General features: G+C 41.4%; 1 protein-coding gene across 50 annotated transcripts in view; it reads right to left on the bottom strand.

The window, feature by feature from the left end:
- LOC139371008 (zinc finger protein 740-like) overlaps positions 1-25533 on the bottom strand; it is a 32915-nt gene extending 7382 nt beyond the window's left edge. For 3 of the 50 annotated variants that reach the window (XM_071110974.1, XM_071110978.1, XM_071110985.1), the window contains exons 1-19: positions 25268-25533; positions 23520-23688; positions 23029-23214; positions 22380-22526; positions 21686-21812; positions 21351-21434; positions 20492-20575; positions 15807-15890; positions 13110-13193; positions 12704-12787; positions 11953-12036; positions 10502-10585; positions 7996-8079; positions 7035-7118; positions 3094-3177; positions 2465-2548; positions 2137-2220; positions 1058-1141; positions 80-163 (exon numbers count right to left, since the gene is read on the bottom strand). In XM_071110974.1, the coding sequence (XP_070967075.1) occupies positions 80-163; positions 1058-1141; positions 2137-2220; positions 2465-2548; positions 3094-3177; positions 7035-7118; positions 7996-8079; positions 10502-10585; positions 11953-12036; positions 12704-12787; positions 13110-13193; positions 15807-15890; positions 20492-20575; positions 21351-21434; positions 21686-21812; positions 22380-22526; positions 23029-23214; positions 23520-23564 (1681 nt within the window). In that variant the 5' untranslated portion in view covers positions 23565-23688; positions 25268-25533. Of the gene's footprint in view, positions 1-79; positions 164-1057; positions 1142-2136; positions 2221-2464; positions 2549-3093; positions 3178-7034; positions 7119-7995; positions 8080-10501; positions 10586-11952; positions 12037-12703; positions 12788-13109; positions 13194-15806; positions 15891-20491; positions 20576-21350; positions 21435-21685; positions 21813-22379; positions 22527-23028; positions 23215-23519; positions 23689-24895; positions 25086-25267 lie in introns of those variants that run through there. The other 47 variants (XM_071110987.1, XM_071110999.1, XM_071111000.1 and 44 more) reach the window with 42 other exon arrangements.
- Between the last annotated feature and the right edge of the window lie 869 nt (positions 25534-26402).

The raw sequence follows: 26402 nt of genomic DNA, 5'->3' as shown, positions 1-26402 counted from the left end.
TCAATTCTGCCAACCCTGTATACTGGGGTTCAGGTGTAGCCTAATCTTGGGTACGGTGGGTACGGTGAGCGGACCATACCCAAATGAGTGAGGCTGTGTCTTGCCAGGAGGTAACGCTGGTAAAACCTCTTGTCACACATGGTGCAACCGTACGGCTTCACCCCTATACACACACAAGAGCATCAATACATTACTGTTGTGCCTCACACGCCATATTAAAGTCCAATATTAGGTTAACCATAAACTCCAAGCACAAAAACAGCAGGACTGACTATATACCCGTGGCTATTATGAACATTCTGCCTTCACACAACAGGACCGGTGTTACCAACTTTTTTGGGGGGGGGGGGGGGGTAGCTATTGGCTGCACAACTTGTCACTAGAAGTTGTTAGATGACAACAAATTGCAAGGAATGTGAACATCACATAGCCGGTTGCTAATTCCTGAAACATCTCAGAAGCAAACCCTCTGAGAATGCCTTGAATACTGCTGAATGTGTCTTAATCACTTTCAGGGGGTAGAAATGGGAGGAGGGATCCAAAACTTTGCTAGATCTAGTGATTCTAGCGCAAAGTGGCCAAGTTGGCAACACTGAGCAGGATTGGGTGTTTTCAGATTGTAGAAATCTAACAGTTTCCAATGACCTCCATTTACAATAACACATAACTGTCTGGTTTGAAGAAAGAAAAAAAACACATACAAATCCTGGAAGACATCTCCACAACCATCATTTAAAAAAATACATGTTTTTTAAAACTTACTGAGGCATGAGTTACTGAGTGGTCAATGGAGTTTCTAGCCAAAAAATGTAATGCTTTTATCCAGAAGACTGATGCTGATGCCATCTGGAGGTAATATTAGCCCAACAGAGTCATCCTTAAAGGGTAATTCAATTCTGGACTTATTTGGATATTAAAACCTATAATAAAATAAACAATATATTTCACCTGTACATTTCTTTGTGCATGACTAGTTTATAAATCCTGCCAACCCTGTATACTGGGGTTCAGGTGTAGCCTGGTCTTAATGACAGGAGTACAGTGAGCTGACCCATACCCATGTGAGTGACGTTGTGTCTCGCCAGGTGGTGGCGCTGATAAAACCTCTTGTCACACATGGTGCAAGCATACGGCTTCACTCCTACACACACACACACACCACACACACACACACCACACACACACACACAACATCATTGTATTATTTTTCTGTTTCACAGTCTAGCAATTGAAAATGTTCGAGTCGATTAATATGTGTACGCGTTGATTGTTTATTAACCACTGGTTGTAAATCTATGCAATTATAACAGAGGATTCACACTGAATTATAACAGAGGATTCACACTGAATTATAACAGAGGATTCACACTGAATTATAACAGAGGATTCACACTGAATTATAACAGAGGATTCACACTGAATTATAACAGAGGATTCACACTGAATTATAACAGAGGCACTGAATTATAACAGAGGATTCACACTGAATTATAACAGAGGATTCACACTGAAGAAATGTAAATTACACCGCCACTTCGATAACTCGCGGTGGTTTTGGGAGTCCAACAAAGCACAAGTTAATGTTATATTTTTGTATATACGTGAATTGAGGCTGAGCAACAAAATGTTATTTTTATAGAACACCATTTTAATTATGGTAGAAAATATAGGGTTTAGAATGTAGAAATATCACACTTAATGACAAGTTCACCATCTCATACCTAAAACACCACGTCACACAGAATACAGGACAACTAATAATATGTACAGAGTGCCGTTCTGTTATCAACAAGCTGCTTTCATGTAGCAGAACTGACCCGTTTTCAGATGGTAAACCTACTTCTACTTTTTTTTTTTTTTTAAATTTTTTTAGAACTTGCTCAATTCAAATATTTTCGGGTTGAAAACAAACAATTAGATAACGCAAGTTATCTGAATCCGCATGCTATTGAGGTGCGAGTTATCGAACAGTCGGTGTAGTTGTTTTTCCCCAAATAACAAAACACATCACATGAGCTGATGACAACATCTGGTAGTAATATTAGCCCTTCTCATCCTCAAGGGAAATGGAATTATGGGCATTTTGGATATCAAACCTAACATGCAAACATTTCACCAATAGCCTTAATGACATACCCATGTGAGTGACGCTGTGTCTTGCTAGGTGGTGGCGCTGGTAAAACCTCTTGTCACACATGGTGCAAGCGTACGGCTTCACCCCTATACACACAAAACAATATATTACTTAGGTTCTCAAAATTCATCCACTAAAAGTACTCCAATATTGTGTATTAATTTAAGCGCCACTGCTTTCCATAAGAACTTATGGGAGATTTTTATCAAATATCTTATCTGCACATTTCTTTGTGTATGATGACTGGCATTTAAATCCTGCCACCCCTGTAGACCAGGGTTCAGGTGTAGCCTGATCTTAATGACACGGGTACAGTGATCGGCCCCATACCCATATGAGTGATGCTGTGTCTCCGCAGGTGGTGACGCTGATAAAACCTCTTGTCACACATGGTGCAAGCGTACGGCTTCACCCCTACACACACAGAACATCAGATTATTTTTTGTTTCTCACTCAGTCAATATTATTAAGTTCAGTTAAAACTGTATACTAAAATGACTGCATATAAACATCTGATGTGCTTTATTAGCCGGTGGTACACCAACAACTCAAATCTGGCCTTAGTGGGTGTGAACTTACGAAGTGACGTATTTGTAATAGTTTGATCTTAGCAAACCAATTTGAGGCATGGCTCCAAATCAGAGACATGTGGTGTGTTAGCGAAATATACAAGACCTGCAGGTTATACATCGTCAAAATCTGTGGTCAATGTGTAGCGCTTGTGGGGAAAAGCAACTATCCGAAAAAAATAAAAAACAACAGAAAGGACTGAAGCAGCTAGCCACATTTTCCAGGGCTTTCTCCCGTTGTTACTATTGGGTTAATGAAGGCCATTTTTACCCTATGGTATAATCATATCTTTTTGGGGGGGGGGTAAAGGGTCTGGTGCGTGAGTATGTATACCAGGGTTCATGTGTAGCCTGATCTTAATGACACGGGCATGGTGAACAGACCCATACCCATATGAGTGATGCTGTGTCTCCGCAGGTGGTGGCGCTCATAAAACCTCTTGTCACACATGGTGCAAGCGAACGGCTTCACCCCTACACACACACAGAACATCAGGTTATTTGTGTGTCTCACTATTCATCGAGTGAAGTCTTCCAATATTAAAAAGGTCAAGTATATACACATTTATACTACATTGATTTCCTATTTTAAAAAATGAATAAATAATCACTGGATGTCAATAATTTACAGGTTATTTACCATGAGGAATCAAAATACTCCGCCACCTCAATAGCTTGCGGTTGTTGGGGTTTTATCAAAAAAAAGTGTTGACAAGATGCGTGAATTAAGGGTAGCCAATAAAATCTGCACTAGGATGACGACAAGTTTGTGATATCTTACCATTAACTTCACACCACATAACAGTATGACCCACAATATGTACCAAGCTGCATTATTGTTATCAACATGCTAATTTCAAGCAGCAGGATTGGGTGTGTTAAGGTGTTTCCGCGAGACAAGAAAACCAATTATGGTAACACTTGATCAATTCAAATATTATTGAGTTGAAAGAAAAGTAAAAATACCACAATATAGCCAACTTTCATCATATACTAGTTACAGTGCCCTGGGAAAGTATTCAGACCCCTTGACTTGTTCAACATTGTTACGTTACAGCCTTATTCAATAAAACATTCTCAATCTACAAACAATACAGCATAACGACAAAGCAAAAAACAGGTTTAGACATTCCTTTATTTTTTAGAAATTTGAAGGGAAAAAAAAGGAAATATTACATTTACATACAGTATCAGTCATAAATGGACACACCCATTCCAGGGTTTTATTTTTACAATTTTCTACACTGTAGAATAATACTGAATACATCAAAACTATGAAATAACACATATGGATTGAATCATGTAGAAAACAATAAAAAGTTAAACAAATCAAAATATATTTGAGATTCTTCAAAGCAGTCTTTTTGCCTTGACAGCTTTGCACTTTTGGCATTCTCTCAACCAGCTTCATGAGGTATGCACCTGGAATGCACTTCAATTAACAGATGTGCCTTGTTAAACGTTAATTTATAGAATTTCTTTCCTTCTTAATGAGTTTCAGCCAATCAGTTGTGTTGTGACATGGTAGGGGTGGTATACAGAAGATAGCCCTACTTTGTAAAAGACCAAGTCCATACTATGGCAAGAACAGCTCAAATAAGAGAAATGACAGTCCATTACTTTAAGACATGAAGGTCAGTCAACCAGAAAATGTCAAGAACTTCGAAAGTTTCTTCAAGTGCAGTTGCAAAAACCATCAAGCGATGTGATGAAACTGGCTCTCATGAGGACCGCCACAGGAGAGGAAGACCCAGAACTACTTCTGCTGCAGAGGATAAGTTCATTACAGTTACCAGCCTCAGAAATTGCAGCCCAAATAAATGCTTCAGAGTTCAAGTAAACAGACACATTTCAACATCAACTGTTCAGAGGAGACTTAATGAAATCAGGCCTTCATGGTTGAAATGCTGCAAAGAAACCACTAAAAGGACACCAAAAAAGAAGGAGACTTCTTTGGGCCAAGAAACACGAGCAATGGACATTAGACCGGTAGAAATCTGTCTTTTGGTCTAATGATTCCAAATTTTAGATTTTTGGTTCCAACTGCCGTGTCTTTGTGAGATGCAGAGTAGGTGAACGGATGACCTCATGTGTGGTTCCCACCGTGAAGCATGGAGGTGGTGTGATGGTGCTTTGCTGGTGACTGATTTATTTAGAATTCAAAGTACACTAAACCAGCATGGCTACCACAGCATGCTGCAGCGATACACCATCTCATCTGGTTTGCGCTTAGTGGGACTGTCATTTGTTTTTCAACAGAACAATGACCCAACACATCTCCAGGCTTTGTAAGGGCTATTTGACCAAGAAGGAGATTGATGGAGTGCGGAATCAGATGATCTGGCCTCCACAATCACCCAACTTCAACCCAATTGAGATGGTTTGGGATGAGTTGGACCGCAGAGTGAAGGAAAAGCAGACAAGTGCTCATCATATGTGGGAACTCCTTCAAGACTGTTGGAAAATAATTCCAGGTGAAGCTGGTTGAGAGAATGCCAAGAGCGTGCAAAGCCGTCAAAGGCAAATGGTGGCTACTTTGAAGATTCTAAAATGTGTTTTGATTTTTTAAAACTGTTTACTACATGATTCCATGTGTTATTTCATAGTTGAGGTCTTCCCTATTATTCTACAATGTAGAAATAGAGAAAATAAAGAAAAACTATTGAATGAGTAGCTGTGTCCAAACTTTTGACAGGTACTGTAAGTATTCAGACGCTTCACTCAGTATTTTGTTGAAGTAACTTTGGCAGCGATTACAGCCCCGAGTCTTCTTTGAGTATGACGCTACAAGTTTGGCACACCTTATCTGTCAGGTTGGGTGGGGAGCGTCGCTGCACAGCTATTTTCAGGTCTCTCCAGAGATATTCGATCGGGTATAAATATGGGCTCTGGCAGGGCCACAAAAGCATTGAGACTCGTCTCGAAGCCATTCCTGCGTTGCCTTGGCTGTGTGATTATGGTTGTTGTCCTGTTGGAAGGTGTTCGTTTGCCCCAGTCTGAGGTCCTGAGCAGGTTTTCATCAAGGATCTCTGTATTTTGCTCAGTTCATCAATCCCTTGATCCTGACTAGTCTCCCAGTCCCTGCCACTGAAAAACATGATGCTGCCACCACCATGCTTCAACGTAGGGATGGTGCCAGGTTTCCTCCAGACGTGACGCTTGGCATTCAGACCAAAGAGTTTAATCTTGGTTTCATCAGACCAGACCAATCTTGTGTCTCATGGTCTGAGTCTATAGGTGCCTTTTTTGCAAACTCCAAGCGGGCTATCATGTGCCTTTTATTGAGGAGAGGCTTCCGTCTGGCCACTCAAAGTCCTGATTGGTGGAGTGCTGCAGAGATGGTTGTCCTTCTGGAAGGTTCTCCCATCTCCAGAGAAACTCTAGATCTCTGTTAGAGTGAACATCAAGTTCTCGGTCACCTCCCTGACCAAGGCCCTTCTCCCCCGATTACTCAGTTTAGCCGGGTGACCAGCTCTAGGAAGTCTTGGTGGTTCCAAACTTCTTCCATTTAAGAATGATGGCAGCCACTGTGTTCTTGGGGAGCTTCAGTGCTGCAGAAAAGTTTTGGTACCCATCCCCAGATCTGTGCCTCGACACAATCCTGTCTCGGAGCTCCTTCGACCTCATGGCCTGGTTTTTCCTCTGACATGCACTGTCAACTGTGGGACCTTATCTAGACAGTTGCGTGCCTTTGCAAATCAATGGAATTTACCACAGGTAGACTCCAAGTTGTAGAAACATCAAGGATGATGAATGGAAACAGGATGCACCGGAGGTCAATTTCGAGTCACACAGCAATAGGTCTGAATACTTATGTAAATAAGGTATCTGTATTTTATTTTTAATACATTTGCAAACATCTCTAAAAACCTATTTTTGACAATTTGTAGGATATTGTGTGCAGATTGATGAGGGGAAAAAATTATTTAATCCATTTTAGAATAAGGCTGTAACATAAAATGTGGATTTTATTTATTTGACCTTTATTTAACTAGGAAACTCAGTTAAGAGCAAATTCTATTTTTTAATGACGGCCTAGGAACAGTGGGTTAACTGCCTGTTCAGGGGCAGAACGACAGATTTTTACCTTGTCCGCTCTGGGATTTGAACTTGAAACCTTTCGGTTACTAGTCCAACGCTCTAACCACTAGGCTACCCTGCCCTGAACAGATAAAGTCAAAAGGGTCTGAATACTTTCTGAAGGCATTGTATATTTTATTGGCCATCCTTAATATGCACAGTGGTTGGCATTTAAACCCTGCCAACTCTGTATACCAGGGTTCAGGTGTAGCCTGATCTTAATGACACGGGCATGGTGAACAGACCCATACCCATATGAGTGATGCTGTGTCTCCGCAGGTGGTGGCGCTCATAAAACCTCTTGTCACACATGGTGCAAGCGAACGGCTTCACCGCTGTACACAGAGAAAATAGCGTTTTTAAAGTCTCTCTCCATTGACTGAAGTCTTCCAAAATTAAGCTTAGGTGTGTATACATTTACTTCTGATAAACCACTGATATCAAATGGTGATGTGCTGGAATGGTTCTCGTATTGTACAGTTAGTGAAGTCGTAAATATGACACGAGTGCGTACAATGACATTTCAACTTGATGGCAAAGAACCAACGTTGCTAGATTGTCAACATTAGCAATGTGTCACCCCACATTATGGGCCAAACTAGCTACATTACTGTAAATGGCTTCGCTTTACCATATTTGGTCAAAAAGTGTCAAATACAGGGACGATATGTCGCAACTCAGAAATTCTGGTATTTTTATACTGGCCCAAGTTTCCCACCACTCCAACCTGGAGGGTCGTTCAAGTGGTTATTTCCGAGTTGGGAAGTCATATTATTTTATTTCCAACAGCAATCGAACGCACCATAACTTCCAGGTTATTCACCTTGAAGAATCCGATTACACTACCACCTCAATAGCTTGCGGTTGTTGGGGTATATTTTTTAAAAAAGGGTGTTGGTAAGTTGTGTGAATTAATGATGGCCAATAAAAATAAAAAAAAATTTAGGATGAGGCAATTTTACTAGGTGTCACCCGCAGAGAATGCAAGAAATTGCACAGATGAGAAGTTAATTATCTAATACCATAAACTTCACATCACATTGAGTATGATCAACAATAACCAAAGAACACTTATCAACATCCTGATTTCAAGCAGTAAGAATTGTTTTTCATCATAAACAAATGAGGTTTTCTTAGCCATCCTTGATTCGTGCAGTAGCTAGAATATAGGCAAAAATCGTTCCAACCCTGTATACCAGAATGGACCCATACCCATATGAGTGACGCTGTGTCTCCGTAGATGGTCTCGCTGGAAAAACCTCTTGTCACACATGGTGCAAGCATACGGCTTCACCCCTATACACACACAGAACATCATATTATTTTTATGCCCCACTGTCCGTCAATTAAAGTCCTCCAAAATTAAGATGTGTACATCTACAGTTCAGTCGGAAAGTATTCAGACCCCTCGTCTTTTTCCACATTGTTACATTACAGCCTTATTATAATATATATATTTTGTATATCCCTCAATCGACACACAATACCTCAATGACAAATTTTAAAAACGGATTTTTAGAAATGTTTGCAAATGTGTTAAGAAACAACTGAAATATGACATTTACGTAAGTATTGAGACCCTTTACTCAGTACTTTGTTGAAGCACCTTTGGCAGCGATTACAGCCGAGTCTTCTTAGGAGTGACGCTACAAGCTTGGAACATCTGTATTTGGGGAGTTTCTCCCATTCTTCTCTGCATATCTTCTCAAGTTCTGTCAGGTTGGATGGGGAGCGATGTTGCAGAGCTATTTTCAGGTCTCTACAGATATGTTAGATCGGAGAGACCTGCTAGTCTCCCAGTCCCTGCCACTGAAAAACATCCCCACAGCATGATGCTGCCACCACCATGCTTCACCGTAGGGATGGTGCCAGGTTTCCTCCAGACGTGACACTTGGCATTCAGGACAAAAGGGTTCAATCTTAGTTTCATCAGACTAGTAAATCTTGTTTCTCCTTTAGCTGCCTTTAGGCAAACTCCAAGTGGGCTGTCATGTGCCTTTTACCGAGTGGCTTCGTCTGGCCACTACCATAAAGACCTGATTGGTGAAGTGCTGCAGAGATGGTTGCCCTTCTGGAAGGTTCTCCCATCTGCACAGAGGAAATCTGGAGCTCTGTCAGAGTGACCATTGGGTTCTTGGTCACCTCCCTAACCAAGGCCCTTCTCCCCAGATTGCTCAGTTTGGATGGGCGTCCAGCTCTAGGAAGAGTCTTGGTGGATCCAAACTTCTTCCATTTAAGAATGATGGCAGCCACTGTGTTCTTGGGGACCTTCAATGCTGCAGAGATGTTTTGGTACCCATCCCCAGATCTGTGCCTTGAAACAATCCTGTCTGGGCTCCATAGACAATTCCTTTGATCTCATGGTTTTTGCTCTGACATGCACTGTCAACTGTGGGACCTTATATAGACAGGTGTGCACCTTTCCAAATCCTGTCCAATTGAACTTACCACAGGTGGACTCCAATCAAGTTGTAGAAACATCAAGGATGATCAATGGAAACAGGATGCACCTGCGCTCAATTTCAAGTCTCATAGCAAAAGGTCTGAATACCTATGTAAATAAGAATAATAAATATCTGAAACCTGTTTATACTTTGTCCGTACAGGGTGTTGTGTGTAGATTGATGAGAAAATGTTTATATTTAATCAATTTTAGAATAAGCCTGTAACGTAACAAAATGCCAAGGGATCTGAATAGTTTCCGAATGCACTGTATACTTAATAAATATCTTATAAAAACACTGATGTCGATCCACACAATAACTTCCCGGGTATTGGCCGTTTAGAATCTGATTACACTACCACCTCAATAGCTTGCGGTTCATCAAAAAGGTGTTGACAAGGTGTGCAAAATTTAGGATTGGCCACTCGTTTATGATGAACCGCAATTTGACAAGGCGTCCATCCACAGAATGTAAGAAATTGCCCTTCATGATCTCATACAACACAGATTAAGGGATTATATTATCTGGTGGTAGTTCTTCTTAAAGTGCTTAAATTTAGGATGTTGCGAAAATAAAGTAGTTTTCTAGTGGCGGCTTATGACCTAGTTCTACTGGGAACTTCGCAAGTACAACATAACAATGATGCAATACAACACTTTTCATCAAAGGCGTTAACTTGCAAAGGACTGCAAATCACGATAATTATTGATCAAAGTCCTAAATCGTTATTGAATGTGTGCCTGCGATTTTTTTTTACTAACATCCTTAACTAGCTTCTATATGTGAGATGGGTACGGTGAGTGGACCCATACCCGTATGTTTGAGGCTGTCTCTCACCAGGTGGGAGCGCTGAACAAACCTCATGTTACACACGGTGCAAGCATAAGGTTTTACACCTAACCCCACAGAGCATCAATATATTATTTTAGTGCCTCTAATTTTTTAGGTTTAGTTATATGTATATACTTGGATGGTAAATCAATTGGTAGTTAACTACTAATTTCAATACTTGCCACAACGTAATAGGTATTCACAAAAATCTTTCAAATGTTACCCCCCCCCTCTCATGCTTTAGTCCACAACCATAACACATCACATGAGCTGATGATGTCACCCGGTGGCAAAACTAACCCATTCTCATCTTTAACAGAATTAAATTAAGAACTTTTTGGGGATATTAAAACAATATTTTTTTTGTGCATGACTAATTCATAAATCCTGCCAACCCTGTATACTAGGATTTAATTACAGGGAAAAGGTGAGAGGGTGCATACCCATATGAGTGAGGCTGTGTCTTGCCAGGTGGTAGCGCTGGAAGAACCTCTTGTCACACATGGTGCAACCAAATGGCTTCACCCCTACACACACACACACACACACACACACACACACACACACAGCACCAACTTCAGTATAAAAAAAGTTCAACTGCCAAAAATGATCAATCTTAAAGGAATAATCCACTCAAAAATCTTTTATTTTTTTCATTTAGTGCACTGATGGTTGTCCAAAAATGTTTTGCATTTCAGCAATCGAGTTCCGATATAGGACTTTCAAGAACGAAATGATGACTTTCCACATCATGAAGAAGTGTTTCGCATCACCATGTTGATGTGGCACGTGACAAATAGCTTTTTGAAAGACCTATATCTTGAAAACTTGATCGCTGACAAGCGAAAGATTTTGGGACTATATCAACAGTGGACGAACAAAAAAAAATACCAAAAGATTTGAGTGGATTATTTCTTTACCTTTAGTGCAGCTAAATAAGCTTAGCACAGTTTGTCTTGTTCACCAGACAATTTTCTTTAACAGAAAATCTTTTTACAGCAGTTGGTCAAAAAGGTACAATCTACTAATCCAATTGGGACTCGATTTTAGCGCCCAATGAGTATTAGGCAGTTAATGTTCAAAAGGGCAATGCTAAGAAAAGGCAATGCTTTAATACACCACCATAATACAAGGCAAAATCACTGTTGTAGCCTAAGCGTGGCTACTAGCTACCAATGATTCCAATGGTTTAGCTAATAACAATTGCAATTTTGCTGAGTTAGGTTAGAATTTGGGGTGAAAATGGCAGTGGACACATGACTTCACATCATGCTGTTCATATGAACATTAGATGTGAACATTTTAAGCAGTTGGTACATATTTAAACACAACACATTGACACAACCATGTGAATTTTGGCATGCTATTGTGACGTCTCAAACGCCTGAAGCGGTCTGGTTCACCTGCTATCCTAAACGCCATCAAAGATGGCTTCCATAGGACATTTTTGGAAATACAGTCAGCCTGAAGTTGTGGCTCTTAGCCAGACCTCAAGCTCAAGTCCAACATGGGGGATCAAAGATGTTATCGGACCTGGGACATTGATTTACAAATGTTGTGCAATGATTTGGGGGCTTGATTCAAATCTATCATAGTCCTCGAAACTGGTTAGCTTGGAAATCTTTTGCCTAAATAAAACAATATTCAAGATCTTTCTCTAAGATCTGACAGGAATCAAGGCTAAGTATTGGTAGTGCTGTGCTGGGACAACAGTCTTTGATTTCAAAATAAAATGCCTTTAACAATACAAACTCGAGTTTGATGCAGTCATATGTATGAATTCAATTCCATTATACCCCAACATGACATAGACAACTCATTGCAGTGGGGCTCATGCATGACATTTGCAATGTCAGATTGAAGCGAGAGGGAGATTTAAAGTGAGGACACATACCCGTATGAGTGAGGCTGTGTCTCTCCAGTTGGTAACGCTGAATAAACCTCATGTCACACATGGAACAAGCATATGGCTTCACTCCTAAACACACACACAGAGCAGACAAATATTAGCCATCTTTGTCAGTTTTAAAATATGCATTCCCTGATTAAAAATAAAAATTCTAGACATTAACATGCTGGATTTCCTGCTATACAACTTAAACAATTGTATAAACAAATCACTTCGAGGGGAACTACAATGAAAAAACGAATCGTGCAACTACCCTTAAGAGTACTTGCAATTACATTTCTCATATCATACAATGACTTTCTCTAAAGCTAAAAAAACATCACTTAAATTGATCTCATCTGGTGATAAATCACTCCCCTTATTAAAAATACGAGTCAATTATGAGAAACTTCGTTAGGAGATCACTGACTAGAAAAAACCCGGATGTATAAAACACAACACACCACTCTAATATTTGATAACATGGATTGAGATCGCTCTTTCCAGTGGACAGTAGTTTCCAACAAAGCCTCTTCATTCCATTCACTTTTGAGATTAAGAAGGGGTTACCAACACAAGGACATCCAACACTGAATATCCTGTATAATTGAGTGCTAAAAAAGTGGCCTAACCCTACAAATATGTTTTGTCAGAACATTTGACAATGCATGGGGCTGTTGGGGACTTAACATGTACATTCAACTGAATAATGTTGCGTCACTAGCTCCAGTGAGGCAGCAGTGAGCAGACACCATACCCGTATGAGTGAGGCTGTGTCTCGATAGGTGGTAACGCTGGTAGAACCTCATGTCACACATGGAGCAAGCGTACGGCTTCACCCCTATACACACACAGATCACCAGTCATGTCAGTATATAAGGCTTGTTAAGAGCATCATGCATATATTAACTGAGTTTGTATTGTGCCAGACAAACATATGGACAAACATTTTTGAAAACTCAGTGGCCTATTTTAAAAGTAGTGGCAGCGGTGAAACGTGTCCATAACATTGCAAAACTAATTAAAGCTGTTCCTATAGAGCTTCTTGGAGTCCATCTGCAATATTTCATTGTTTGTACGAATCCAAACTCGATGGTCTTACGTAAAACTATTTCACTGGAGTACCTAAATATGTGAGATGGGTACGGTGAGCGGACCCATACCCGTATGTTTGAGGCTGTGTCTTGCCAGGTGGTAACGCTGGAAAAATCTTTGATCACACATGGAGCAAGCGTATGGCTTCACCCCTATACACACAGAGCACCAACTTTAGAGAAGTCTGCCTCTTGCCCTATGCTTAAGTAGTCCTTAACACTCATCGAAGAAAGCCTGATGCACCAGAACAAGGGCAACAATTAAAATGATCTGAGACGTCACAATAGCCATGCAAAGCTTGCACTGAGACATTCCATTATTCAACAGTTGATTCAGGAAAGTATTCAGACCCCTTGACTTCATCCATATTTTGTCAAGTTAGCTTTATTCTAAAAATGGATTAAATCGTTTTTTCACCTCATTAAACTACACACAATATCCCACAATATCATAGCAAAATACAGGTTTAGAACGTTTTGCTAATTTATTACAAATAAAACACTGAAATATTACATTTACATAAGTAATCAGACCCTTTACTCTGTACTTTGTGGAAGTACCTTCGGCAGCGATTACAGCCTCGAGTCTTCTTGCGTATGTCGCTACAAGCTTGGCACACGTGTATTTGGGGAGTTTCTCCCATCCTTCTCTGCAGATGCTCTCAAACTCGGTCAGGTTGGACGGGGAGAGTTGCTGCCCAGCTATTTCCAGGTCTCTCCATAGATGTTCGATCGGGTTCTGGGCTCTGGCTGGTACCCCCAATGGACATTCAGAGACTTGTCCTAAAGCCACTCCAGCATTGTCTTGGCTATGTGCTTAGGGTCATTGCCCTGTTGGAAGGTGAACCTTCACCCCATTCTGAGGTCCTCTGGCGCAGGTCGTCATCAAATACATGAGAAACTTGGTTAGAGACCACTGACTAGAAAAAAACAGATGTATAAAACACATTAACACACCACTCTCTAATATTTTATAATTATTGTACTTTGCTCCATTCATCTTAGCCCTTGATCCTGACTAGTCTCCCAGTCCCTGCCACTGAAAAACATCCCCAGAGCAGAATACTGCCACCATGCTTCACAGTAGGGATGGTGTCAGGTTACCTCCGGACGTGACTCTTGGTATTCAGGCCAAAAAGTTATTGGTTTCATCAGACCAGAGAATCTTGTTTCTTGGGATCTGAGTCCTTTATGTGCCTTTTGGCAAACTCCAAGCAGGCTGTCACGTGCCTTTTACTGAGGAGTGGCTTCTGTCTTGTCACTTTACCATAGAGACCTGATTGGTGGAGTGCAGCAGAGATGGTTGTCTTCTGGAAGGTTCTCCCATCTCCACAGAGGAACTCTGGAGCTCTGTCAGAGTGACCATCGGGTTCTTGGTCACCTCCCTGACCAAGGCCCTTCTCGGCCGATTCCGCAGTTTGGCCAGGCAGCCAGCTCTAGGAAGAGTCTTGGTGGTTCCAAACTTCTTCCATTTAAGAATAACGGCGGCCACTGTGTTCTTGGGGAGCTTCAATGCTCCAGAAATGTTTTGGTACCCATACCCAGATCTGTGCCGACACAATCCTGTCTCGGAGGTCAACAGACAATTCCTTTGACATCATGGCCTGTTTTTTCCTCTGACATGCACTGTCAACTGTGGGACCTTATATAGACAGGTGTGCACCTTTCCAAATCATGTCCAATTGAACTTACCACAGGTGGACTCTAATCAAGTTGTAGAAACATCAAGGATGATCAATGGAAACAAGATACACTGGAGCTCAAATTCGAGTGTCATAGCAAAGGGTATGAATACCTATGTAAATAAGGTATGCCTGTTCTTTCATTTTAATACATTTGCAAAAATGTATAAAAACCTGTTTTCTGCCTCCCGGGTGGTGCAGTGGTTAAGGGCGCTGTACTGCAGCGCCAGCTGTGCCATCAGAGTCCCTGGGTTCGCGCCCTGGCTCTGTCGTAACCGGCCGCGACCAGGAGGTCCGTGGGGCGACGCACAATTGGCCTAGCGTCGCCCGGGTTAGGGAGGGCTTGGTCGGTAGGGGTGTCCTTGTCTCATCGCGCACCAGTGACTCCTGTGGCGGGCTGGGCGCAGTGTACGCTAACCAAGGTGGCCAGGTGCACGGTGTTTCCTCCGGCGCATTGGTGCGGCTGGCTTCCGGGTTGGATGTGCGCTGTGTTAAGAAGCAGTGCGGCTTGGTTGGGTTGTGTATCGGAGGACGCATGACTTTCAACCTTCGTCTCTCCCGAGCCCGTACGGGAGTTGTAGCGATGAGACAAGATAGTAGCTACTACAACAATTGGATACCACGAAATTGGGGAGAAAAAGGGGTAAAATTCACAAAAAAATAAATAAATAAATAACTGTTTTCAATTTGTAGATTTGGGTAGTGTGTGTAGATTGACGAGGGAAAAAATATTTGATCAATTTTAGAATAAGGCTGTAGCATAACAAAATGTGGAAAAGTGAAGGGGTCTGAATACTTTCTGAATGCACTCAAAATATTTCAAAAGGGCTATAATAACCCTTTAGTACTATCCTACTAAAGGGTTGGTTTGGCAATTTACCAAGACAATGAAATTGCCAAGATAGTGAATCCAGAGATATTAACTGAAAGCCACAAATTGTTAAGCGGTTCTAAAATCCTAGTTTGTTGTGGCTTTACGCCACCCTAAGCAAGTACAACATAAGGAACCTGTGTATTGGTGCTTAAGTGCAGCATCAGTGTTTATAGCCCATTGTTAAGAGGGGTACGGTGTACGGACCAGTACCCGTATGAGTGAGGCTGTGTCTCGCCAGGTGGTAACGCTGGAAGAATCTCATGTCACACATGTTGCAAGCAAACGGCTTCACCCCTATGCACACAGAGTATCAATATATTAGCTAGTGTTCCTATTGCATTAAGTGGAAAACAAAACAATACCCAACTCCCAAACTATAACCATATACATTTCACACAAATGTAAGGACTGATTAGTTCTAGTACTAGAGGTAAAATGTTTGTTGCCATGTCTTAACCCCTGGGGACAAACACTTCAGTGTGCATTTAAGGTTAAAACAAGAAAATGTTTTATGCCCAATCAAAATTCAATTTGGGTTCAATGGCAACAATTGGGAATTAACTACAGAAATGTTAGCTGGCAAAGTGTAAGAGAGGAAACCCTTCACTGACATCAAAATAAGTTTTTACCTAAAACAAAATTGTCATCAGTAATAATCTGTACCAACTTCAAGCCATTATCAATTACAATAACTAGCCATGAACTACGACCAGTAAGTAATGTGCAAGGCTTGGACATCAAGAGACCATTCCCTCTGTTGGCAAGAGACTGACTTTTGCCCCATGAGTCTGATAGTTTTAAACCATTTAAAAACATATACAGTGCCTTCAGAAAGTATTCACAGCCCTATACTTTTTCCACATTTTGTTGTGTTACAGCTTTAATTTAAGATGGATTAAATAGAGATTGCATTTTACTGGCCTACACACAATACCCCCATAATGCCAAAGTGGAATGATGTTTTAGGATTTTTTATATATAAATTAAAATCTGAAATGTATTCAACCCCTTTTATGGCAAGCCTAAAGTTCAGGAGTAAAAATGTGCTTAATTAAGAAGTCACATAAGTTGCATGGACTCACTGTGTGCAATAATATTGTTAAACATCATTATTTTAATAAACTGCCTCATCTTTGTACCCCACACATACAGATAATTGTAAGGTCCCTCAGTCAAGGAGTGAATTTCAAACACAGATTCAACCACAAAGACCAGGGAGGTTTTCCAATGCCTCGCAAAGGGCACCTATCGGCAGATGGGTAAAAAAAAAAAACTTGTGCTTGAGGCGTCACTAGACACCCCGGTTCGAATCCAGGCTGTATCACAACCGGCTGTGATTGGGAGACATAGGGTGGCGCACAATTGGCCCAGCATCATCCGGACCCAGTGTAGGCCGTCATTGTAAATAAGAATTTGTTCTTAAATGACTTGCCTAGTTAAATTAAAACAGTTACACTTTGGATGGTGTAGCAATACACTATAAGAGATAGACGTCCTTCCTAACTCAATTGCTGGAGAGGAAAGAAACCACTCAGGGATTTCACCATGCTGCCAATGGTGACTTTAAAACAGCTTGGAGAAAACTGGGGATGGATCAACATTGTAGCTACTCCACAATGCTAACCTAAATGACAGAGTGAAAAGGAAGCATGTACAGAAAAAAATATTCCAAAACATGCATCCTGTTTGCAATAAGGCACCAAAGTAAAACTGCAAAAAATGTGGCAAAGAAATGTACTTTAAGTCCTGAATAAAAAGTGTTTTGTTAAGGCAAATCCAACAACACATCACTAATTACCACACCCCATATTTTCAAGCATTGCTGCATCATGTTATGGGTATGGTTGTCATCGGCAAGGACTAGGGATTAGGGAGGGTCTGGCCAGTAGGGATATCCTTGTCTCATCGCGCACCAGCAACTCCTGTGGCAGGCCGGGCGCAATGTGCGCTAACCAAAGTTGCCAGGTGCTTCCTCCGACACATTGGTGCGGCTGGCTTCCGGGTTGGATGCGCGCTGTGTTAAGAAGCAGTACGGCTTAGTTGGGTTGTGTATTAGAGGACGCATGACTTTCGACTTTCGTCTCTCCCGAGCCCGTACAGGAGTTGTAGCGATGAGACAAGATAGTAGCTACTAACAATTGGATACCACGAAAAAGGGGAGAAAAAGCAGGTAAAAAAAATAATAAATAAAACAGTACTGTAGGAATGGCATTTGTGCTGTAGGCTACAGGCCCAAAACATTATCGCCGCATATTAGCTTTGCTTGAATTGCCCTAAATGCATTCTTGTTCTTCTCAGACCACTTTTTAATTATATTTCAACATTTGAGGTAGGCAATATGATCACACCGGTAATAGACCAGTTAATGTATTACTTGTGAGGCACAGCTAAGTGTGATTACTACAGGTGTGATTACAACCTCTGATGGGTTTAGAGCAGGGCTGCGCAACCCTGCTCCTGGAGAGCTACCCTCTTGTAGGTTCACACTCCAACCCCGGGTATAACCAACCTGATACAGCGCATCAACTAGCTAATTATTAGAATCAGGTGCGCTAGATGAGGGAGAGTGAAAACCTACAGGACGGTAGCTCTCCAGGAGCAGGGTTGGACAGCCCTGGTTTAGAGCTGGAGGTAGTCACCCCATACAAGTACTTGGACAGTGTACCGTCTAACCATACTCCCTTCTCTCAGCACATATCAAAGCTGCAGGCTAAAGTTAAATCTAGACTTGGTTTCCTCTATCGTAATCGCTCCTCTTTCACGCCAGCTGCCAAACTAACCCTGATTCAGATGACCATCCTACCCATGCAAGATTATGGAGACGTAATTTATAGATCGGCAGGTAAGGGTGTTCTCGATCGACTAGATGTTCTTTACCATTCAGCCATCAGATTTGCCACCAATGCTCCTTCTAAGACACGCCACTTCACTCCTCTGTAAACTGGTCATCTCTGTATACCCGTCACAAGACCCACTGGTTGATGCTTATTTATAAAACCCTCTTAGGCCTCACTCCCCCATATCTGAGATATCTACTGCAGCCCTCATCCTCCACATACAACACCCGTTCTGCCAGTCACATTCTGTTAAAGGTCCCTAAAGCGCACACATCCCTGGGTCGCTCCTGTTTTCAGTTCGCTGCAGCTAGCGACTGGAACGAGTTGCAACAAACACTCAAACTGGACAGTTTTATTTCAATCTCTTCTATCAAAGACTCAACCATGGACACTGACAGTTGTGGCTGCTTCAAGTGATGTATTGTTGTCTCTACCTTCTTGCCCTTTGTGCTGTTGTTTGTGCCCAATAATGTTTGTACCATGTTCTGTTGCTACCATGCTGTGTTGCTACCATGCTGTGTTGTCATGTGTTGCTGCCATGCTATGTTGTTGTCTTAGGTCTCTCTTTATGTAGTGTTGTGGTCTCTCTTGTTGTGATGTGTGTTCTGTCCTATATTTAATGCCAGCCCCCATTCCCGCAGGCGGCCATTTGCCTTTTGGTAGGCCGTTATTGTAAATACGAATTTGTTCTTAACTGACTTGCCTAGTTAAATAAAGGTTCAATTTAAAAGGTTAAATAACATTTAAATAATTTGCTTTATATTTTTATTTCGCTGGGCTGATGGAGCCAGACTCAGCAGAGGGAGAGGGCAGCAGACTAACGGTCCGGCTCTCAACATCCCTCCACTCTCTCTTTCCTCCCCTGACACTGACCAAAAACCGTTCTTCCAGCTGATGGCAAAACTCGAGGCGCACCGCATTGTTTCTACCTCATGCAAAAATGTATGCCGTTACTCCTATGACCAGACAAATGAAATATTCCTCGATATTACAAAAAGGTGCAAGCCGCTAATAAACGCAAGCCTATCGATACACTTTCCTTCTCATTCATTCATTGCAACTGCAGCACTAGTTGTAGAGCGAGTGGAAGTAGGGAGAACGGCTGATAAGAAAAAAAGTGTAGAATAGAAAGTGTTGACAGTGCTAAGTAAAAACGTAAACATGAACTCACTGATAAACAGCAGCGCTTTAATATAGACATTGACAGTCTCTCTCTAGTCATGGTTTTAAAAGTTTAGAATGGGACATGTCTCCTACTCGGCGTGCAAGGCCGCTGAAATCGGGTGCATCTACTGCCAACAGTGCGAGATGAAGTCAAATAATTGGAAGGCAAGGCATATCGTACAGAAATGTTTGGCGATCGAACAGTTGGTTTGGCGATCGAACAGTTCCTAGAGGGTGAATGTTCCGGAGTGGCGTAGTTACAGCTCTATATAAAATTGTCTTGCAAATCTATGGCAAGACTTAAATGGATGCCTAGCAATGACCAACACCCAATTTGACAAAGATTTAAATGAAGAAATGTGCAAATATTGTACAATCCAGGTGTACAAAGCTCGTAGAGACTTACCCAGAAAGGCTCACAGCTGTAATCACTGCAAAAGGGGATTCTAACATGTATTGACTCAGGGGTGTGAATACTTATGTAAATAAGATATTTCTGTATTTCACATTCAATACATTTGCAAACATTTCTAAAAACATGTTAGAACTGTCGTTATGGGGTATTTTGTGTAGATTGGTGAGAGGGAAAAAAAATGTAATCCATTTTGAATTAGAGGCCGCAACAATGTGGAATAAGTCAACGGGTATGAATACTTTCTGAAGGCACAGTAACTGTATATTAAGTTTGCATTTCTATCTATATGAAGGCCACATGGTTTCTGTCCGAGCATAAAGATCTTTGTCACATCCTGATCTCCTGAAGCCGGCCAACTGCCATGCTGTCTTTTTGATTTTACACTCAATACATTTCTACTGAGAGGCTGCTCTATGACAAACAGGAGTAAAATGGGTCGCTTGTTTTATGTGAGATGGGTACGGAAAGAGGACTCATACCCGTATGAGTGAGGCTGTGTCTCTCCAGGTGGTAACGCTGGAAAAACCTCATGTCACACATGGAACAAGCGTACGGCTTCACCCCTATACACACAGAGCATACAAATATTAGCTATTCAATCTGCACAGAATTGAGAAAAAAAAAAAAAAAAAAAAAAAAAAGGATTTATTCCAAATTGCAAACTGTCCACTCAAATGAACTTGAGTAGGATTATTGGTTATATTTACAAGGATAAACGTATGGCCAAATGATGAACACACCCATAATACTTGACTATGATCCGAATGCATCTTGCTTTTGGTCAAATGAGAATTTCATAAATATCAGATAACAAAAAAATCTAAAGCAAATAGTTTTCACTGTAAATTAAAAATGCAAACGTGTAAAGCAGTGTTTTATTTTCCAATATAGAAGCTATAGACCACTCTTCAAATGGTCTACTTACCAATATTACAAAATGTCTCAGAAAATCAGTCGCTTGATGTCCATGCAGTAATTTCTATTCAAAATCTCATACTGCATACAAAAAGCTACTGCTAAACTAGCAACACCTTCACCTACTAAAAGCAACATTGTCCTAAAAATGTGACCTTTGTGCAGCCTCCTATGGCCAATCTATAAACATTTTGTACCAAATAGATGTTTCATTTGTACTCTCATTGGTGTTGGGGGACCCATTTGTACATTTGTGATAACCCTCTCCTTCACATAGTTGAGGTGAAAGGAATGTTGAGCTTTGTTGGAAATTACTGTCCAAATGACAAAAGAACACTGAAAACCCTGTACACTTGGGTTCCGGTGCAGCACTACAGGTGTAGCCTGTTTAGTGAGAGATGGGTACGGTAAGAGGACGCATACCCGTGTGAATGAGGCTGTGTCTCTCCAGGTGGTAACGCTGAATAAACCTCATGTCACATATGCCACAAGCATACGGCTTCTCCCCTAAACCGAAGAGTACCAGTTTTAGTGAAAGGTCCCCACAGAGAACACCAAAAACTGTGAATGAAAATCTGACACTAGACAATATCTTTTTGGAGGACATCTCCAGATTAAAATCACTGGTCACTTAATTCAAACGGGTGTTTCTGCTGGCCTTATGTATTTTCGTACTGTATTAGCTAAGCATGTTAAACATCTCCCTAACTGGTAATGGAAAACTTCCAGTAGTAGGCCATTGTGGTTGGGACACATACCTGTATGAATGAGGATGTGTCTCTTCAGGTGATATCCACTCCTAAAGGCTCCGTAACAGTGATCACAGATGAAGTTTTTCTGCACTTTGGATATTGGACAGTTACCATTCTCATCCACAACAACCACCTAGGCAGGATATGACAGAATAGTGGCTCAGCATAAAATTGTAGGCCTAAATACACCATACAGAAGAAATAAAACTTGCAAATGTACACATCTACTAAATCATCACAACAAGCATGTTGTATAGAAGGAAACATATGATACAATCATTTTAGTATGAGAAAAGCCAGTGCTGACATAAAGGCTGAATTAAAATAAGGTAGTACAGGATTAAAACAATGTTTTGACCATTTTGGCCATTTAAAGCAAAACCTAGAGAAGGGTTAACCCCCTCCCACATGTTACTGCTCCCCCCTCAAACACAATAACAGTTATTGTGTTCCCCTCCCCCCTCTTTCCTCTCCAGAGAACCCCACCCCCTCCACATCTCATCTGCACTCCTCCCCCCACACAAAATGTGCAAACTCAAAGGCACCAACTCAGCGAGAGACAAAAAAAAGTCAGTCACACACACACACAGAAGCACAAAGCGAGCCAAACACCCACAAACACACCTTCAGACCGTTTTTATAACACAATCTCTCCTAAACACACAGAGGCTGTTTTGCTTTAAAATTCAGAGACACTGACCTTCCCTCCCCTCCCGTCTTGCTCTCTCACTTTACAGGGCGTTCCTGACTTCCTGTTCTTCTTTTTCAGCTGCATGTCCTCGTTGGCCCTCATCTCTTTCTCGTCCAGCAGGCGGGGGGCGTGGAAGTCAGCCTCCTTCCGGATAAGCTGGGGAGCACATACAAGAGGGAGAGAGGAGCCTGTGATTCAGCCTTCCTGGTGGCGATTGTATGAAACTTAAAATGAGAAATGACCTTACAGATAAGGCCTACATTTCAAGACAGAAACAAAACAAGAATGGAATGCAAATAATGTTTTCTAAATGTGTGAAATTTAAACATGAACCACAGGATATTTTAGAATCATTTAGATGATTATGCTGGGAAAACAAATAATAATGAACAGTAAAAAATAAAAATAAACATTGGCAAAAGAGAGAAATACAGAATGTAACCTATGACTACTTTTAAATTGTGTATATATTCTGGCAGCCTCTTTAAATCATTAATGAAGACTTATTTAGGCATATTAGCAGGCCACAGTAAGTTACTTCTGAGACCTAGCCAATGGGAAATATATCGATTTCTAATTTGTTGTTCTTTCAGTGGGTGACAATGATAAACAACAAAGTTCCCTCCTCCCCCTCTGCATTGCCCCAGCTTCTCCTAACCAGGGGTGGGCAGCTCATTCCAGATGGCAGGATCATGTGGCTCTGAGGACCGCGGTCTAAACCATCCCTCTGGGGTGGTGGACCATGGCCGAGCGGAGCCATCATCTTCTTGGGCGGACCGGCCATGGAGCTGGCCTGCATCAGGGCCATACTGGAGAGAACAGCCTCACAGCCAAGCAACCCCGCCTAGGAACAGAACCGAGCCCGAGTCAGGGAAATCCAGTACCAATCATACATTTAGAAAATTTATAAAACAGAACCAGTCTGGGTGTAGAGGAGCTAAACAAATGAGAAGACAAACACTCAGACTGTCAGAAGCCAAGTTACAGTTACACCAGAAACAGTATGAAACCCAATGATACAAATTAAAATCAAGCACTTTACATTTTATGACGACCACATCCTGAGTGACAAAATATACTGTATAATGTTGCCTAATAGTAGGCATGTTGTTTGTAGCCATTTTATAATTTTTTTGTTGGAAAACAAACCCATTTCATATGGTCGCGGACTGAGCTGCTGGGCAGGTGTGACATTGCAGTGGGAACGGTGTATGTGAGGGCGGGGATGGGGGCGGGGACAAGGTCATCCAGGGATCCGTCAATCAGGATGGTCAGTCTGACGGGGGGCCACACCCACCACACTCATCTAGCACTAAAACTGAGGAAGAGGAGGATGTGGACAATACATAAAAATACATTCAATAATAATGAAATGATTTTTAAAAACAATAAAACCAGCAATGAGTCACAGATTGTAACTGCACCAACCACACAAAACCCAATTATAACTCAAAAACTAGCATCTCCATAATAACTGTAGAAGGTCATTTGGTTTACTCCTTGTTTGTCACTGTCATCAGGTCACTTTGCTAGCTATGAAATATGATCCTGAAAGAGCTGCTCCTACAAGCCCTGAACATGGGTCACATTAATACAACACATCTAGCTAATATCCAAAATGGGATGGTCGAGCCATTCAGTCAGGGACCCAATTCCAATTGTGTACATAATCATATAGCTAATGTTAGCTAGCAAACAGGTGTAAGAACTATAAACAGTATAGCTAGCTACCATGAATTTGGGACAAAACGCTGATACTGTAGATAGGTTAACCTAACTGACCACCATGATTAAGAATAGCCATACAGCTGAAAAACATTTTACAAATTAAACCAATGGCACCAACATTGGCAAGTTAATGGCTATAGCCAAAGCCATGCATTTAGATATTCCAAATGTAAAAAGTTGACCTAACTCTAGCTAGCTAAATATATGCAATGTAATAACAAGTCAAATAATATGGCTCTGGCTAAATAATGATCCAGGGAAAGTCTAAAGCTATCTTTTAGCAACCCCATAGCTAGCTAACATTATTACATGCAGCCAGCAGCAACATTTTGATACACTAATGTCTAGTTATCGTTGCAAATATGAGCAGTTTTCCCTGGATGCAGCTAGCTACTGACTAACTTCGTAATTGGCGAAGTTAACGAAATAACTAGCTAGTGTGGGAAGGTAATGGACAATCAAGTAGTAATATACAGTGAAACACATTTAATAAAACGTAGCTGGTTAGTTAACGTTTGCTAGTTAGCATGCAATGGTAGAAATAAACGTTAGCTACTTGAAGTTACATTTAAATGGCTTAACCCAACAATTAAAATGATTATCTCGTAATCTTATAATCATTTAAAGATTATTGCACTAATCGCTCAGGTTAAGAGTCTGCTAGTTACAAAATTGTTAATGTAATCATAGCCTCTCGATGATTTGTATCGGAGTTAACTAGCCGCTAGCCAAAACAGAAACAGATAGCTAGCTAATAACGACGTAGCTAACGTTAGCTAGTAGTGGCTTCCACGTACATCATCACATCTTACTAACTTCAGTTGCCACCCATCAACAAATCGAAATATAATTTTATCGTTATGCAATTTCGATATGATTAGATCCGGATAAATACAGCCAGCTATATAAAAACAAGTTTGAGGATTGCGATCAGATTAGCCACAAAACGACTAAGCAGCTAGTACAGCAAGATTTCCCGATAAAGACATTCATTCGTGATGGTCGATGCGTACTCCCCCTCCCCTGTTGTCAAGCTAACAAGTCGTGTCAGTCACTGCTTTTTTGCTTAGAGACGGAGGTCGAATCTGTCAAATATCGCCTGATACACGACTAAACATACAATAAGTGAAACCATTTGTGATATTCAAACGTCGTTTTTTGGTGTTTACCTTTAAATTTTCCTCGTTTGTCGTGTTTCGACGCCCGTGGCCTGAGTTCCAATTTCTTTCAATTTACAAACACAGGAAACGCCACCGGATGTGCTCCCCGAGGAGAACCTTGCCATGTGATTGGAGAAAATGGGTATATACGTCTGCCATGTTGGAAGGTGAAAACGTTACTCCATTTTAGTTCGGATCAATTAGTAGCCTGAACCACGTATAATTTCAGTGTAGAAAGACGTATCTTTGCCCCGACAGTGCCTGTATTCATACACGTAGATTTTCAGCCTTCCCCCTCCAAAAAAAACACCAGCAACTAGGATTTTGTCTGAATAATCTCTCAATCTGTTGGTCAGATGCACACAGTCCATTCGAGTGTCAGTTGAATTACACGCAGCAAAAACATGACCGCAAAATCTTAAGTGTTAGTCCCATGTTTCATGAGCTGAAATATTTTCCATACATACAAAAAGCTTATTTTTCAAAAATGTTGTGCACAAATGGGTTTATATCCCTGTTAGTGAGCGTTTCTCCTTTGCCAAGATAATCCATCCACCTGACAGGTGTGGCATACCAAGAGGCTGATTAAAGAGCATGATCATTACACAGGTGCACCTTGTGCCAAGGACAATAAAAAGCCACTTTAAAATGTGCAATTTTGCTGCACAACACAATGCCACAGATGTCTCAAGCATTGAGGGACTGTACAATTGGCATGCTGACCGCAGGAATGTCCACCAGAGCGGTTGCCAGAGAATTTAATATTAGTTTCTCCACCACCAGAGACCTCTAATGTCGCTTTAGAGAATTTGGCAGTACATCCAACGAGCCTCACAACCGCAGATCACGCGTAGCCAGACCAGGAGTTCCACATACGGCTTCTTCACCTGTGGGATCGTCTGGGGGGGAACTCATTCTGATTGGCTGGGCCTGGCTCCCCAGTGGGTGGGCCAATGCCCTCCCAAGTCCACCCATGGCTGCATCCCTGCCCAGTCCTGTGAAGAAGAAAAAAACATCAAGCAGTATGATGAAACTGGCTCTCCTGAGGACTGCCACAGGAATGGAAGACCAAGAGTTACCTCTGCTGCAGAGGATAAGTTCATTAGAGTTACCAGCCTCAGAAATTGGAGCCCAAGTAAATGCT

Source organism: Oncorhynchus clarkii, chromosome 17, assembly GCF_045791955.1.
Source record: "Oncorhynchus clarkii lewisi isolate Uvic-CL-2024 chromosome 17, UVic_Ocla_1.0, whole genome shotgun sequence".
Lineage (NCBI taxonomy): Eukaryota > Metazoa > Chordata > Actinopteri > Salmoniformes > Salmonidae > Oncorhynchus > Oncorhynchus clarkii.
Note: the sequence above shows the minus strand (reverse complement) of the source record. Positions and strands in the feature narration are given on the sequence as shown.